The sequence below is a fragment of the Bactrocera latifrons genome, unplaced genomic scaffold, assembly GCF_001853355.1.
Source record: "Bactrocera latifrons isolate USDA-ARS-PBARC rearing strain unplaced genomic scaffold, ASM185335v1 scaffold_126, whole genome shotgun sequence".
In the NCBI taxonomy this organism is placed as follows: domain Eukaryota; kingdom Metazoa; phylum Arthropoda; class Insecta; order Diptera; family Tephritidae; genus Bactrocera; species Bactrocera latifrons.
In genome coordinates this window covers 61,902-78,582 of record NW_017534697.1, presented here as the reverse complement: position 1 = coordinate 78,582, position 16,681 = coordinate 61,902, and the positions used below count along the sequence as shown (strand labels likewise).

At 36.9% G+C, this 16,681-nt stretch overlaps 4 protein-coding genes across 4 annotated transcripts in view; 1 reads left to right on the top strand and 3 right to left on the bottom strand.

Annotated features, from left to right (window-relative positions):
• LOC108978705 (phosphofurin acidic cluster sorting protein 2) overlaps positions 1-7,048 on the top strand; it is a 48,754-nt gene extending 41,706 nt beyond the window's left edge. The window contains exons 7-12 of the mRNA XM_018949105.1: positions 890-1,015; positions 3,068-3,665; positions 3,727-4,207; positions 4,272-4,812; positions 4,871-4,987; positions 5,178-7,048. Of these exons, the coding sequence (XP_018804650.1) occupies positions 890-1,015; positions 3,068-3,665; positions 3,727-4,207; positions 4,272-4,812; positions 4,871-4,987; positions 5,178-5,308 (1,994 nt within the window). The 3' untranslated portion in view covers positions 5,309-7,048. The remainder of the gene's footprint in view (positions 1-889; positions 1,016-3,067; positions 3,666-3,726; positions 4,208-4,271; positions 4,813-4,870; positions 4,988-5,177) is intronic.
• A 1,952-nt stretch (positions 7,049-9,000) lies between these two features.
• LOC108978706 (UPF0692 protein CG33108) lies at positions 9,001-11,558 on the bottom strand. Its single transcript, XM_018949106.1, has 3 exons — positions 10,740-11,558; positions 9,444-9,540; positions 9,001-9,369 (listed from the first exon to the last, which is right to left on the bottom strand). Exons 1-3 carry the CDS (start codon positions 11,285-11,287, stop codon positions 9,121-9,123), a joined length of 894 nt encoding a protein of 297 aa, XP_018804651.1. The 5' UTR covers positions 11,288-11,558; the 3' UTR covers positions 9,001-9,120.
• Positions 9,639-10,672, bottom strand: LOC108978707 (U6 snRNA-associated Sm-like protein LSm3). Its single transcript, XM_018949107.1, has 3 exons — positions 10,308-10,672; positions 10,140-10,247; positions 9,639-9,892 (listed from the first exon to the last, which is right to left on the bottom strand). Exons 1-3 carry the CDS (start codon positions 10,326-10,328, stop codon positions 9,716-9,718), a joined length of 306 nt encoding a protein of 101 aa, XP_018804652.1. The 5' UTR covers positions 10,329-10,672; the 3' UTR covers positions 9,639-9,715.
• Positions 11,559-11,767: 209 nt separating the features above from the next.
• LOC108978698 lies at positions 11,768-14,151 on the bottom strand. The gene is made up of 5 exons (XM_018949096.1): positions 14,032-14,151; positions 13,339-13,623; positions 12,809-13,243; positions 12,393-12,545; positions 11,768-12,147 (listed from the first exon to the last, which is right to left on the bottom strand). The coding sequence occupies exons 1-5, from the start codon at positions 14,060-14,062 to the stop codon at positions 11,774-11,776; spliced, it is 1,278 nt and encodes a 425-aa protein (XP_018804641.1). The 5' UTR covers positions 14,063-14,151; the 3' UTR covers positions 11,768-11,773.
• Positions 14,152-16,681: the final 2,530 nt, after the last annotated feature.

Below are 16,681 nucleotides of genomic sequence, written 5' to 3'. Positions count from 1 at the left end.
AATAATTTTTAACTTTGCCGCTAATTTTATCTAACACGCCGACAAATTAGTGCTAAAATGAGCAGCTGCACCCATAAATCGTCACCTAAAACGCAAAWCAACGCTTTGTCAAAGAATTTGAAAAAGARGGTTTTGTGGTTTACGATTCACTACATCATATTACACACRCACAATTGTATATATAGAATTAACCAAAACTCTCTTTTATATTGGGGTTTCCGATTCTGTAACTTTTTAAAGAGTCATGTTATGTGGTTTTGCATTTTAGGTGACGAAATAAAATAGTTTAACAGTGCTATATTTCCGTTTTATGAGTATGTAGCACATTTCATTCATAATTCTTTATTTTAATTCAATTTTTTTCGTATCTTTTCATTATTCTGACTTGTTGCATTTTGCTAACTAGAGACTAATGTGTCTAACGGTAATTTTGTATATATACAAATATTTTGATTATAGTGAAGTAATAATAACGACTTCTAACTCCTGTGATGTCTGTTATTAAGATAGAATAAATTACATAATTTAACATTAATTTATTAATTTTTGTTTTAACATTTGAGCTATAAACTACTAGTCTAACAGTAATGAGAATCGATTAGTTAGTATCGTGGTATCGTGGTATCGTGGTTTGCAGCATCCTATCATATATTCATCATTATGCATTAATATTAGTATAAACTCATACACACATTAGAACATTTATCCAGCTAACTTTGATGAGCATTACTTCTTAAGTATTCATAATTTATACTTATAGTATACATTGAAACATAGATTATGTACATTGATATTTGGCGTAATTGACAATGATTATTAATTGACTTATTTACTTATGTATTTGTTTCGATCGATTGAAATTGCATGGCTTGAACGATTTCTTTTGCAGGCAACTTTGAACGCAGATCATCGGATAAAAGCGACCAATTGACCAATTCGTCATTCAATTATGATAATACTAGACAAAAATGCATTCATTTAACAAACAATAACAATAATTCGGCAACAACACCAGGTCTGTGTAAATTCTCTCTACCAAAAAACATAAACAACTAAAACAGTAATCAACATAATCAAAAAAAAAAAAACAAAAAAAACTAAATACAAAATACATTAATTAATTAATTCTTTAATTACTCTGTATCTATCTACTTGATTTTTTTATTTCCTTTGCAATATAAAATATTTAATTTCTTAAAGTACCCCCAACCATAACTCGCCTTTCACGCCTTCCGTTTAACTCTTTTTTATTCTTCCTTTTTCGCTTGCTTTCGAGCAGAAGTGCTTTTAGTTGCTTTACTTCTTTTTCTGATTATTGTTATTTTATCCTTTGGGTTCTTAAATTTTGGTTTTATTTTATTTTTGTAATTGTACAYTCAACATAAAAAACACAGCATTTTACACTTAATGAATATGCGTTCATCCCACCTATTTACTTTCGAAATTATTAATCCACACGAAATTAAATGAATGTTCGCCCTYTGTTAGAATCCTATCACTTTTATCTGTTGAATTCTGTTTCATTTGCTACGTACGAGTAATTTGGCGCGTATACCTATGCTGGTGATGGACTGCGATAGACCAAAACTAGATAATAAGTTCTGCATCGAATCAGGGTTAAGGAAGTGTCTTTCCTACGTTAAGATACATATATGTACACATTTGAGCTTCTACTGACGGAAGGCTTCAAAAATTTAAAAAGGGTAAAGAATGGCTTATTGGCTCGTCATTTACCAGGGAAGTTTAGAAAATGCAAAATATTTTTTTGTCGCTCTCCATTATCAGCAATGTAATTCTTAGTCAGTTTTATTGTATTCATAATAAATAATTGTATTATTGTACTTTATAAATTTATTATTTTCCTTGTGAGTAGAACTTAGTGCTTGCTGTCATGTTACTAACTTCTTTATTTAAAGTAAATACGTTTATTGTCGTACTTATTAACTGTTATTTATGAATAAGTATCACAGTTTTCCTTAAATAATAATTTAATGTGAGGAGGCCAGATCCCACATATTATCATATAACTGTTGGGGMACAGTAACCCAACAAGTACTTTTAATTCCATTTTTTATTTCAATTCAAAATTAAAAAGTCCTCTTTTATGACTTCTTATTTCCAATATGAACTGACAACCGTGCATATTTCATAAATCCGTGTGCAGGAACACATACTAAATTGAAATATATTGAAATATATAATTTGGCTCTTAAAACATTTATCTGTTATCCCATAATGCAGATAATTCAAGCTTTCTGTTCCAACCAATACGATAAATATTACCAATACGATTCGAAGGGCTCAGCTATGACCACAATAAAAGGTAGAATTGGAATAGAATGTGGTAAAATACAGCAAATTAAATTCAGCAGTCGGTACAGACCAGCTGCACAACATTCTTAACGGTAATTTCGGTACACGATTGCCTAGCGACTAGTCATGCCCTAAACGCCATTCATGAAAGAGCATTTTATTACAAACCCAAAAAAAAAAATGTTTTTGTAATTTATTATTTAATTTATTACAATATTAAAAATGCATATGATTTTGCATTCTTTTGAACATTCGCCATATGGGCCAAGGTACTCGCGGTCTGGTCCAAAAACTGGTTATATAGGTTCGCAGTTTCAGTAGTTCCTTGAAATAAATACCTGACGTTAAAACTGAATTATWGAAATTATTGTTTTATAGTCTGGTTAGCATGTTATCGCCTAGAAGAATTCATACTGCAAGTATTTTCTATCCCATTTCATAATTTTGTCCGCAAAAACTAAAAACGAAAAGTTGTTAAAGAAGTTTTTTTTTTTTGGCATTGTTGTAAAAAAAAATATATATATATTTTTAAGTTAGTTATATAGATATGTAACCCCTTTTTAAATATTAATCACACTAGAACTATTATGTAAGTGGRCACCACCCTTATTTGGACGCCTCGTTATATTTTAGAGGTTCGTGTTACATTCTTATTCTCTTAAATTCTTTATTCCTTAGTCATTAAATGCAAAAAATGTAAACACATTTCCCTGTATTTTAAATTCTATGTATGTCTTAACTTTGTTATCCTCAGATCGTCCGACGGAGTACCGGAACGACAGCTCTGGCAATGAGGGCAACGCTTTCAATACCGATGGCCAGAACTCCGATCCACAGAACAGTCCGCCACGTAGCGACAAGGACTACATGCGTTTGCAGTTATTGCAACAACAACAGCAGTTGACTCCAGTGAGCGGTGGTGGTAACAGCGGCAGTGCTTTCACTTTCAGCGAGAAGCGTTCGCGGCTATTCCGAACATCGAGCAATACACCAAGTGGCGCTGGCAGCGGCAGTGGCGGCGGTGGTGCCATAAGCATGGGCATGGGTAAGAAAAAGCAGACGCTTAGCTTAACAGCTGAGCCGCGTTCAGTATTAGAGACATGTCTGTCGCCAACAAATGTGGAACCGCGAAAACTGTTGCTCGATCAATTGAGCCGAATATTCGCCAGTGAGGACAACAATCTTCCCGATGTGGTCACAATAATCAGCCCCCCTGAAGCGCTAAGTGGCAGTGCATTAATACCTAAACTGACAACGCTGTTGGCGAACTCCTTCAAGCCAGCTTTTGTACCGCAAAATACGGCGGAAGTGAAGGCGGTGCTGCAGGCGCTAATGGGAAAGATACAAAAATAGTAAGTCGGAAGGTAGTGTGCGTTCGATGTAGGTTTTAATTTTGTCCGCTCTTGCTTTTAGCTGCAAYTCGAATGCRAAGCCACCGAACACGGTGAAAATATTGCTGTTGGGAGGCGATTGGCTGCAAGGCGCAGCCTTACGGCATTACGTCGAGCTGATGGGTGTACGTCCACCGGATTGGCTGAATCATTTGCGGTTCTACATTGTGCCGATCGGCAGCGGCAGCACAATAGCGCGTTATCTCAGCCAGGTGGATTTGACATATGGTGCCATGTTTGGTTCGGACAATTGGTATCAATTGTGCGAGCGCGTAGCGGCGACTGCGGCGGCGGTTAGTGCCGTAACGACGGTGAATGCCTCGGCGTTGTCAACGACGCTCGGCGACTCGGTCACGGCGAATAAATCGGATATTGTGGAGATGGTGCAACGCATACAGCGTTATCTACATGCCGCCGGACCGTGCACTCAAATTCCCATTGGTGAGGCTATGGTCAATTACAAGGACGAGGATTCACGTCAAATATTCGTGCCATTCGTTAGTGTGAGTATCAGCGAACTTATTTATATGCAACTCTTGTTAATTGYCAAACTTTTAACATGTATAGGATGTGCGCATTGGTTACTTGGAAGGTCCACAAGTCTCACTTGATCTTGAAGAGAATGCCACGCAAGCTGGCGGCAATACTGGCGCACAGCAGTCGCTGCATATGACCAGCGCCATACCCATTGGCAACAGTAATGCCACGAATTTAACTGGCGCCGGTGGCGGGGCTGGAGGCAACARTGCACCATCTGGTTCGCCACCCCAGAGCGGCAGGATCTCACCGCCTCAGCAAACGCCACCCACGTCGGCGAATGCGCTCCGTGATCGTGGAGGTGATTCGATTAACACACCCTCAGCGCAGTCGAATGCCGTTTCTGAATCGGTGGAGCTGCAAGTGGATTATTGGCCCATTATTCGACCGGGAGACTACATGCCAAAGGAAAAAAGTATCACGCGTGGCGGCGACCAGGGTGGCAAGAGTAGCATTAAAAGTACATTTAGAAATCTWCAGGTTTGGCGGCTACCTCAGAACGCCCAATTAGGCGAAATGTCCCACGGGATGACAGTGAATTTCGCGACCAAAGAAAAGAAACAAAAACAAAGTAAGTGACCAGGAGGTGCGCTCTCTTTTGCTTGTTACTAATTTCGTTGTATTTCTAGTTATGCGTCTAGGCAAGAAAAARGAAAAGGACCGTGATCTCGAAAAGGAGCAGTGCGTCGAAGGTGTTGCGCGTTTGATTTGCTCCCCAAAACCGTCGCACCCAGTACCGTTAAGAGGTGAGTAATAACATTAAATAGCTGTAAATGTAAATTCGAGTTTTAGTTCGTGTGCGGCCTCATTTTAATAAATTTGGTATTTGCAAGTATAAACTGGTTAAATTCTTTGAGGCCTGGTATTTGCTTGAATAAATAGTCAAATAAATAAATGAATGAATGAATAATGAATATGTAATTGATGTATTTGCAGTTTTCATCGACGGCACAGAATGGACTGGTGTGAAATTCTTCCAGTTGTCTTCGCAATGGCAAACACACGTAAAGAATTTTCCAATTGCTCTCATTGGTTGTACGCCAATGTCTTGTTCTGAGATATCCTAGTCATTTTAAAAACAATATTTAAACCGATAAAATCTAAAAAAAAAATATTTAATAATCAATGTAATAATTYTACTTATATAATAGCAGATAAATATGCATACAAACATGTAATATGTATGTTGGTTATCATATTGTACGTAGTACCACTGCTACTTAGTTCAATAACTTAAAAATATTGTATTATATATGTTTGGAAATAGACYTACACACACATCCAACACACATCCACATTCAAAAGGCCTTCGCATTTGCGTTTAAAGTCTCTATTGTGCAGAGCCTTGTGCTTTCGGGACAAAATATAATTTTTCTAAAAGACAGTTACGAAATTCGAAGGCAACCCCGCATCTTTTGTTTAATTAAGTCCAATAACTTATACAATACCTTTAACAACAATTTGTGGCATCAATATGGTTGCCCCAACCCTTTTGCTTGTCCATACTGCTATATAAAGATACACTTGCTTATATATTTTTAATTTTTAATCCATGTAAACGCGTTAAGAAACATATACATATATATTTTATTTTTTTATTGTGTTTTAATGCCAATTTAAGTTTTGCGCTGATTGTAAAAATAAACAGAATAATATTTAATATTAAATGCGCTTACTTATATAACTCGTATGTACCGATCTACAACTTAAAGGAAACTAAGTGAATTGCGAAACTAAATCATGCTTGCTAACCGTAGAAGTAGTTCGACATAAAATACACAAACACAATAGAACAATGGTAGCTAATGCCGACAATGTGTTAAGTGCAATATGAAACTTGAGCTCGAGATACAAGTAAGGCATACAATTTATAGCTTCCTACTACCGCCAGCCATATTGTAATACTAAATGTTAAATACAAATACAGTACATATACAATTTATCAGAATTATTGAAGTACAGTTTAAACTCATAAGTGAAACGTAAATTAACATTAAAATGCCACCGTGTTCAGTGCGCTRCGGTGACTGAACTCCAACGAATTTCCATCAATAAAACACCTGTATCCGAATATTCCTTATTAAATATTAGATATTAAATAAACAAAATACAAATCGAACATGTTATGAATCGAGATAGCATAAATTTCATAACCGTTGACAATTCTACATAGAAAGCCGGACCTTTTGAACTCACAGTGTGTAATGCGAAAGAAAATTATGAAACGACTCAACAAACAATTCAGAAGTTATTTAAACTCCTGTTATGTTACTCTTTTTATATAAATTAGTTTTTTCTTAAATTTCAATTTTACACTTCTTAATTCGGCATCAAGCGTGTCTGAGCCGAGCTCTCATTCAAAATCATCGTTTAGAAACTGACACGAGTTCAATGCTTAGAAATATAAATTTCTCTATTTTTGTTAAAATTTTAAAAATACACATCACAAATTAACATCCCCATTCTATTAACTGTGTCTAATATAAGCGTTCTTCCTTAAAAATAGCCCAGACAGCTAATATACATTTTATCCTGTTTTTTTCGAATTTATTTTTATATATTTTTTTAATATCGTCAGATTAAGAGACTGCAGAAACTAAACTCACTCGTTAATTTAGTTTTTTAATCAATTTGAGTTTGCAAAAACAAAAATAAATTATCACACGCCACACTCGAAGTTTAAATAACTCGATTGACTGGCTGTAGACTAAGGAACACCAATAAAGAATTGGCATGCATGAATGTGAATTCCTTAATTGAAAGGACTCTAATAAATTGTAAAGAAACTCTAATTGTTGTGATCTAAAGTAAAAAAATTGTAATGTAAGAACATCAATGTTTGTAGAGATGTCTATGTAGTTATCTCAAGTGCGATATGTAATATATAGTAAGTATATTTAGTGAAATGTTTATCCATAGCATTATTTGTTCCAAATACTGCAAACAGTGCTGTTGGTGCGCATCGTAATTTGTTTGTTGTGCTCCAAACTAATGCGGTTGGACCTTGAACTTGTGGTTGCAAATTTATTAGGTATTTAATTAATCTGTCTTCATATACAAAATATTTAAATTACTATATACATATGTTCGTACATATGTACTCCATGCATGTACGTATGCCCATATATGGCAGTTGCTCTCGTTCCATAAGTTCTGTGAATGTTTATTAGAGTGCATGCATAAAAATGTGCATATATGTTTAAAAATTAAAATATATACATACTATACTATATATACCTAATATATACATATATATATATATAAACCTTAAACTGTAAAACATTAATAAATATCACTTATTTAACACGTTAAACATTTAAATTAGAAGACACGAAATCGTAAGCGTTTCGTCAGTGAGAAAGAAAGGTGCGAGTAAGAAATATGCAATATATGAGAAAGTGATGATTTACAGAGTGAAAAGAGGAATTCAAATAAAACAACATAAAAGTTAGTCTATAAGCATTTTTAATATAGCAATGAAATAATGAATAAACAAAAGATAAGACTTGAAATAGTACATACAAATATAATTTCAATGTGTTCAGTGCTTAATTTTGATTTCGCTTAAATACAATACATTTAATTTTGGTTTTGTTTTTGTTTGTTTGGGTTTGTATGAAATCGCGCATTCATCAAATTGTGCAACGCCAGCGCGTGGGGCAGGTGATTCTGAATTGGCAAGTGATCAAATATGTGTTGCAGCACCAATAGAGAAGAAATAAAAATAAAAGCCTCAAGACGTCAACCATGACATTCTAAGCGACATATGCTAAATTAATGCACGTATTTATGCCACAAATGGGAGTCCATTGTTAACTGAAAACTCCAATATATTAAGTAGTCAGTGAGATCGTATTGCTTCGCATCTGTATATGAAAGGGGTTACAGAGCCATACATAGTATTAACGTCGGATTACCCTTTTATTTTAAGTGGTTAAACACTGGACCTCGGTTCCCATTCTGACCACAACGAATGTAACAGGGTCAAATTGCTGTTAGTATTTTAAACTTGAAAATACTTCCCCTAAAATTCAGTTAACAATTTTACAAGTCGAAGTGGCTTATATCAGGTTTAATCGCAGATTCCTTATAAATGCATGTGTATGAAAATATTAATATTATTTGCTCTCAGCTGTCTTATCTATAGGTTTAAGTTCTCATTTGAATAAACAATAAATTACATATCGTCTCTGTGCAAACAAATATTGTTATGCGGGTAACTGTAACGGCGAAATGCTGAGAATAGTGTGTTGATAACATAAATTTATTTCTAAATAATTTTTTATTGATATTATTGAAAATAATTTTTATTGATTTTATGATTTATCTTCCCAAATAAGTATAATTTACTTTTGTCGCTAAATAAATATGTGCGTGTACCAAGAAATGCTTAAAAAGTTCGTTTTATTAAAAATGCGTACATATACTTTAGGCGAAAGTTATAATATTGTGATTGACTGAATTTCGTGGGAATTAATTGTAGCAAAATAAACTACATATACATAGCATAAGTACATACATATATGCAATATTTAACTGAATGTTTTTATTCTTATACGTAGTGAAGTGCTAATAAGCCTTTTTTGGAAATGCGTAAAGTTATAAAATGTAATAAAGTTGAAAAGCTGTAAAACTTTAATAGTTACTAAGTGTGTTTATTGACAAAAACAAAGAAAAAATAATAATAATAATAAACAAAACTAAATAAATACATATATATATATATATCAATATTTAAGAGTTCCAAATAAAATCCGTGTTTTATTACTGCAACAAGTTTGCATTTGGTTTATATTTTTTCAGCTTGGTTACATTTTGTTTTTTGAAAATACCATGGCAAATTTAATCTAAATATTCCAGTGTATAATCGAATTAATGGCTAAGGTTTGGGACCCCTTCCTTTTCTCGAACAAATAAATAAATTTTCTTGCGGCAGCATGTTTACAATAATGGCACGTTCTCTTAAACCTAAATCACCGCCAATACCACCGGGCGGTAGCAGAAAATCACAATTGGGATAACCTTTCGGTTGTTCGAACTCTACAAGGTTGGCATTACTGTCGCTTAGAGCGCTCATTGACCACACAGCCAGATTTTTCGCTTTTCCGTGACGCGCTAAGACAAAGAACTGAAATTTTCAAAAATATATACAATTCATATGTGGTCGCAAATATGTGTATTAACAATTTATGTTACACAAACCTCATTTTTATCGTTTATCAAGTAGCCGATGATGAGTGCCCAATGAGCTTTATGACCATATTTTAGGCAAGGTGAATGGTTGTAGTCAGGATCGTATCTATATACATATATTTGTGAAAGCAAATTACGGTGTGTTAAGGAAAACATTATTTTGTTGATTTTTTGTCAATATAGAACAATAATGAACAAAATCCATTTGTAATTGTTGACAGTTAAGCACATTTTTTCTTTATTTAATTATATGATTACATTCTAAGTTTTAAACATTTGCTTTAGCCTACTCTCATGGGTGGTGATACCAATATTACGCCGTCTCCTCGCACAAAAAGCATTGGAATTGTTCGTTTTGTGGTTTTATATACTTCTTCATAAGTTTCTTCATCGATTTCTACAGTAGTTACTGTTTCTTCGGCATCGCCTAACACCATGTTCAAATGTTGATCAAACGCCTGCAGAATATAACATATTTATATTGAAATATAAATGCAAACATTTAGCTTTTTTCAATTCATTCAATAATTTGCCTAAACGAAGCCTTTACATTTAATTTTTTTAATTGTAAATATTTCTTCTCTTGTGTACTTGGTGAATTTTGACGCTTGATTCCAAATTTCCCGCAAACGGTTGCGGTACTTAGCTCATGGTGACATTTTTGGAATATTTATACTTCTTATTATGATTTTTACTTATACTTACATGAAGACGTCCTCGTAGTTCACGTTCATTTCGCATCTTTACGTACACTTTTTCATCCAAGCTCAGTCTAATCAAGTCGAGCGGCTCCTTGACCGGCAACACCTGAATCTGATGGGTGAATCAAGAAGGTAAGTGGAATGTGAAATGAAATAAACTTTAATGACTTACTTGCTCCTCTTCGGTTGCCATTTTATAAAAGTTACGTTTTAAGAATTAAAGTATTATAGATTAAATTCAAACTAAATAAAATGTAAGCACACCAAATAAAGCAACTTAATAAACGCGCAAATGTCAAATCAAGAATAAATTATATATAAATTTATCTATCCGTCAAATTAACCTTTTGGATTGTCAATGGAATTGTGAGAAGCTGTCACAAATCAGCTGTTTGATAAAAGCTGATCGCTCAAATGTAACGGATAAATTTATTTAGCGAAAACTGGTCGGTATCAACTACGGATAATATATATTTGAACGATCAGTATGTTAAATGTTATTGTTTTGTTTGAAAAAAGTCAGTAATTCGTACCAAATTTTTTATACCCGAACGTGTTCCACATTTAGAATGTGTATATTTTAAGACTCTTACGTAAAGGATACGGTACAAAAATGCAAGCACCCGCCTGTAATGCTGATCTGACCTTGACACAGTCAAGTGGGCCTTGGTGTAACTCGCAATGCGCTACCGCCCTCGTTTGGCGTTCATTGGCCGATGTATTATTTGTTGTGGCTTTTGTTGTTGTTATCACTTCGGCTGTAGAAGTATTTGAAGATTTTAGAGTATCACGAATAAGTTGAAACAAATTTTGTGCACTAAACATTTCGCCATTGTTTGTATAGTGAAGCTTTCTAGCAATCTGCAAAAGTTCGCTAGGGTTTGGGGCGCCATTCAAAAGCATGCTCAACGCAGTTAGACCACAGGTGGGCCCTTCTTGTAGAATAGTGGTCACTTTGTGGAGCTGACAATGTTGCGGAGCACTGTCCTCACATACCCGTGCCAGAAAGCACGCTTTTTGTAACTCGGGATATTCCAGTGCCCAGATACATGTTGGCAATTCTTGTTGTTTGGGCGGCGGTAGATATTTCTTGGCAATGTTCGACGGATATAGAGCTGGTGGCGGTGGCGTGGCAGGCAAGGTTTGCGACATTAGGCTTTTTTTTTCTAGTGATTATATAATAGCGACAACCTTACACACAAACATAAACGCGCCGTTGTGTATTTATGCACCGTATTTTTAGCACTACCTCATATTTGTTCGATCACGCTCTAGCGGTTACTCACTTTTCCCACGGCCTACATTCGTGTCGGATCAATCGGATAATGTCCATATCAACACGCAAGCAAAACGATTTTTGTTCAATTATTTCTGTATTAGAATTTCGTAAATATTTACGAATTTAGGGTGCAAGAAATGTAAAACATGCAGGGCGCCACCTGTGATGTGGAACAAATAACACCAAACGTAACGGAGCGAATTGTAACGCGAATGCAATTGAAAACGTTTCATATAATTTAAATTTCAAAACATTTTATTTATGATTCTAAAAAAATACAAAACTTATAAACATTAAACTATTTGGTTACTAAATTTTAATTATATAATTAGTTTGATATTCTGCACTTAAAATTATTGTTAATTTCTCTTTCTTCTAGAGGAGGGCGATTTTCTCTTCGAGCTCCGCCATAAATTCATTATATGAGTTTTATGTGTTCTGTTTTCGCTGGGCTGTGATGTAGTGTTGGGAAGTAAAAGTTCGCTGGAGCTGGAGCTTTGGGATTCCACAGAGAAAACCTCTAGTGAAGACTTTTGGTCAGGAACCACGGGTAGGCTTTCGTTTTTCTGACTATCCGCTGCTTTTACTGTAAAGAATTCGAGAATTCTCCGTGTATGCCTCGGAAAATATTCTTCATTTTGATTCACTGCGGTTATTTTGATGTAATCATCCGGGCTCGAAGTAATATTTTTCAAGACATTTTTGCACTCTCCTTTGCCTAGTATCTTCCACGCTACAAAATGATAAAACCCGTACTTAGATATTTGTATACTTATGTAAATCTATGCATATATTTTTGCAAAATGGTAGTACATAAAAATTGATGAGCTTAAAGACCACCCTGTTCAGTTTAGTATCAAGTGAAGGCTCAGTGAATGAAAAGACAAATTTAAATAAAATAACCCTCTGACTCAATTAACCTATTGACTCGATAAACTTGATTTCGTTATTTTTTATTGTTTACAACATAGTACTCACTGTTCAAATTATTTCGACAAATAGCGTGATCCAGATGGCATTGGTTAAGTATGGTGTAATTAACACCATTCCGTGAGATACATATGGGATCATAGTCTGTCGTACAATTCAAGACACATCTTCGGCATTTGCCCTCGTTAACCACAACCCAAGCTGTTGAATGAATATTAAAAAGAAACTCGTTAAATTAGTTCTGTTATTTTTGAGTTGAGCTGTAGGAAGAAACAAAATGCTTCACTGAGGAAATATCACAATTGCAAGGATCGCAGTTAGGCTCAGGTGTCTCAGTTGAATACTGAGGCATCTCAACACACACCCTTAAAGACCGCAATTTTAATTATACTCGTAAAAATCTTCAGATTAAATATATTTCCCAGTTTCCCCCGCAGTTTCCGTCCTTACTTGGCAATACTCACATTCATTTAAAATGATATTCCTCAGCAAAAGCTCGCAGATATTTTCAAATTTATGCATCGAGTTCTGCGATGAACTCCCACAAACTGGACCAGCGCCAAATTTACAGACCGGCACACGATCGTTCACCACTGGCAGGATGCGTATAGTATGAGGAGTTGCGTCCAAGGACGACTGTTCGCTATGTCGCGCCCCAAATGGCTGGTTGTACTGCAGCATGCTTCTCATTTGCCCTCCATGGGACCTGAAAACATCCTCATTCATGTAGTTGGTGTTTTCGATGTTTGGTGCCCATATGACATCGCTGTTCGATTGCTGCTCTGGTGCGTTCAGCTGGAATGTAACAGTCGCACTGTCCACCGTGCTGCGCTTGCTAATGTGTGTTTCGGAGGTCGCGTAGTCTTCCGCGCACACGCCCTCCGAGAAAATTTTCCATTCTGTGAATAGGATTAATGGATTTTAGTCTTCAGAAACACTAGGTCGGTATACTTAGTATTTATTTTGTGTGTGTGTATGTGTGACTTCTTCATACCTTTGTTAAATCTTACGTTCTCTGCATTCACAAGACATTCGTTGATAAATGTCGCCTTGACGCCAAAGAGTTCAGCGCAGACCGGGTTAAATACCTTGGGGCATGGTATGGACTTGCCCATGTTCCCTTTTCTAACACCTTGTCCGTGTTTTACTTTTTCCATTTTTGAAAAGAGCTTTCCTTTAGATGCTTTAAGCGTAGTAGCTTCGGTGGTTGGAACTGGAAATGTAGGGTTTGGACTTTTCAACAGTTTGACACAAGCATCATCGGTGGTCAGTTGCCAATCTGAAATATTTAGAACATTTCGAAATTTCTCGAGTTTATACAAATGGAGTCAAAATCAAATAGATTCTTCAGATTTGTACAAGTACCATAAGATATGGATCGGTTTGATTACGACTGTGAAAAATTATAACCTATTTAGCGTTTACCCCGACGCGGTTTTTGTATCGTTAGTCGAATCTATAAGTAATACAGGACACACCTGCGCTGATTTACTTTAAGCGCTTTATGCCTAACAAAACAGAATAAGCGGTACTAAGTCTATGAGAGAAAGCATACTAGTCATATAAGGACCTGCGTCCGCGCTCCGTGCATGGACTTTGTAACCACTTGTATATAATATAGATAGAGGTTGTACAGTTATGCTGCACAATTGCCAAGTTAAACTTTTAAAGACAAATAAGAGCTCACCATTGTCGTTGACGCATACATCGCGCGCCATGTCACAGAGTCCACTAAAGCGCCGAACTTCACCACTGTTTACATTTCGGGCACAAATCGCCTGCTCGTTGCCTTCACAAATTATAAGGCCACAACTCGGCCGGCAGAATCCCAACGCAATTTCCCTAAAAACTTTTCACATAAAATATTAAAAATTAAAAGTACAACAAAAATTGAAATATTTAGACAGAACGAAAAGAGAGAAAACGAGAAAAAAATTTAGAGAAGTGACAACAATGCAAGCAATTTCGGAAACTAGTACATTAATCGCGCGACACAGTGGCACATAAAGTGCGTGGTGCACAGGTGGGTGGAACTCACCGGGCCTCGCATCCCCTGCGTCCAAGTGGTGGCGCTCTCGGTTGGCTTGCCTCAGCAAACATTCGCTGCCAAAGAGCACATAGTCCACACCGTTTGTCGTGGCACAGACGGGCCGCCATCTAGGGTTGTCTTCGTCGCCACAGTTTGTCAACGCTGGATCCATCAACTGTGGCGGTGGAGGTGGCGCTTGAAGCGGCGGCCGCTCACTGGATGCTGAGGCTCTGCTGCTGYYGCTGACCGTGGCCGCACTCATCAGTTGGATGAGCAGTAGCCAAAAGTGAATGGTGGTGTAGGCGACGCGTTGGCCKGGGGGCACGTGCAGGAAGCCATGCGATGCCAGCATTGTCTCCTCTGGGTATTATGTTGGAGCGCTAAAGCAGTGCTGTAACTGTGTTATGTGTTGTAACAGTATCGAGCGTGTGGCGACAAATATAAAACCGCGTATGGCAGTGGTTAGAATTCACTGGTTTGGCGTTGCACGTCTGTGCTGCAATGGCTTTAGGTTTCGCCTTGACTAATCGTTAGATGCTGCGACCGTAATGGTTTTATATGCACTCCGCAGCCACAATGAGGTAGCCAGCTGTATCGCACGTTCCCAACTGTCGCTTGAACATTTCATATCAAATTTTCACGTGCTGAGATTGCGGCGCGTCGCACCCCTCCAGCGACCCGAAAGTCACAAASCAGCTGCTATGGCGGGTGCGTGCAATTCTTTTCGGTCTCGCGTTTCTGCAGAAGGTGCTCGCGCACAGCCAGCGGCCATTAATTTTCCAAACTCGTGCTGCTCTCCAGCGCTTACGCTACTCGCTGGCATGCAATTGCGTCGCCGTGTGCATGCATAGCGCCAACCGCATCGTAAATGCTACTTATGTATTTTGCTGGGTCAGGTGTTGTGGCGATAATTGTGTTGATTCCATATTTTCTTGTCTGTTGCGCACAAATGCGCCATTTCGCATTTCGGTTTGCTTTGCCGTTGTCGCGTTGSTGCTTTATCGCCGCGGTGCTTGGCGGCGATATTGTCGGTGGGTACGTGATTTTTTTGACATTTTTGCGCCGCAAGATGGTTGGCTGGTGCGGCTGACGGCGGTTGACGGCGGGTGCCGCTTTGTGGCGTTATTTATCGCTGAAAATGCTCGCTTGATGTTCCCATTGCATCTGTAGCGAGTTATTCATTCATAAAATGCTTATCTGCACACGATTTGGTCCACTTGATAAGATTGTGGAGAAATTTGCACAAATCGTTTTAACTGCTGCGAACGAATTAGAGCTGGCAAAGTCACTGATATTTCAGTAGTCGAATGGTTATCAGCTAGTTCCAGAAGAGTGCTCCGGTGTCACCTTTCTATGAATAAAACGAAGCTGGATTATTTTCTCTATTTAAAACTCACGGACGTCTGAACCAATTTTTACAATCTCTGACTTATTCCGAATGATAGAAGAACTAGTAACTGGTAAGATCTGAAAGCACTACTCAAAAAATTATGTGTAGATATGTATGTATATCTAAATCACTCATTCRTTGTTAAACGGTACAAAACTTGTAGTCAGGTTAGCTTGTATGCTCTTCAGTGTTGCGAATTAATTTAGAAATTTGGGATTAAAGTTCATCTGATTTTCAATCCATTATGATGGGATTTTGATTTTTAWTTAGAAATTGATAAAATATGAATAATTTGATTTCGGTTTTTCAATASAGACGCTACAAATGTATACCAATAGAGACAGCAAATGACGCCATATTCGTTTCCCCTCTTTTCACATTTCTTTTCATYAAGGTTTGCCATTTCATGGTAGAAAGAAATGCGATCCAACAACGAGTYGAAATTCAGTGRCAGTGGCCTAAAATTTWAGAGCKCTACCTTCAATTWATGACTCCGGTGTCAGTGAGATAAAGAAGTGGCCGTAGGATCGAGAATATGCCGCTAGCGAATTAATAAAGAGAGACAGACCTAATTCAGTCTCTCACACTGTCTTTCTCAAGCGTTGGGCATCTCTTTGCCAAAAGATCTCGGAATACATCGTTACAAGATGAAATTGACACGACAACTGAAGCCGCTTTACCACCAGAATCGTCGTATGTTCGCGAATCGATCCGGATTTCCATAGAAAAATCATTTTCAGCGATGRGGCCACACTTCTGGMTTTATTCATCAGACAGCATTTCACACGTACTCCATGAGTTAMCATTGCATCCCRAAAAAATTACATTTGGTGTGGTCATTGGGCTGTACTGCTTCTATCATGATCAATACCGGCACGTTACTGTGAATGGGAATCGCTACCGCTCAATGATAACCGA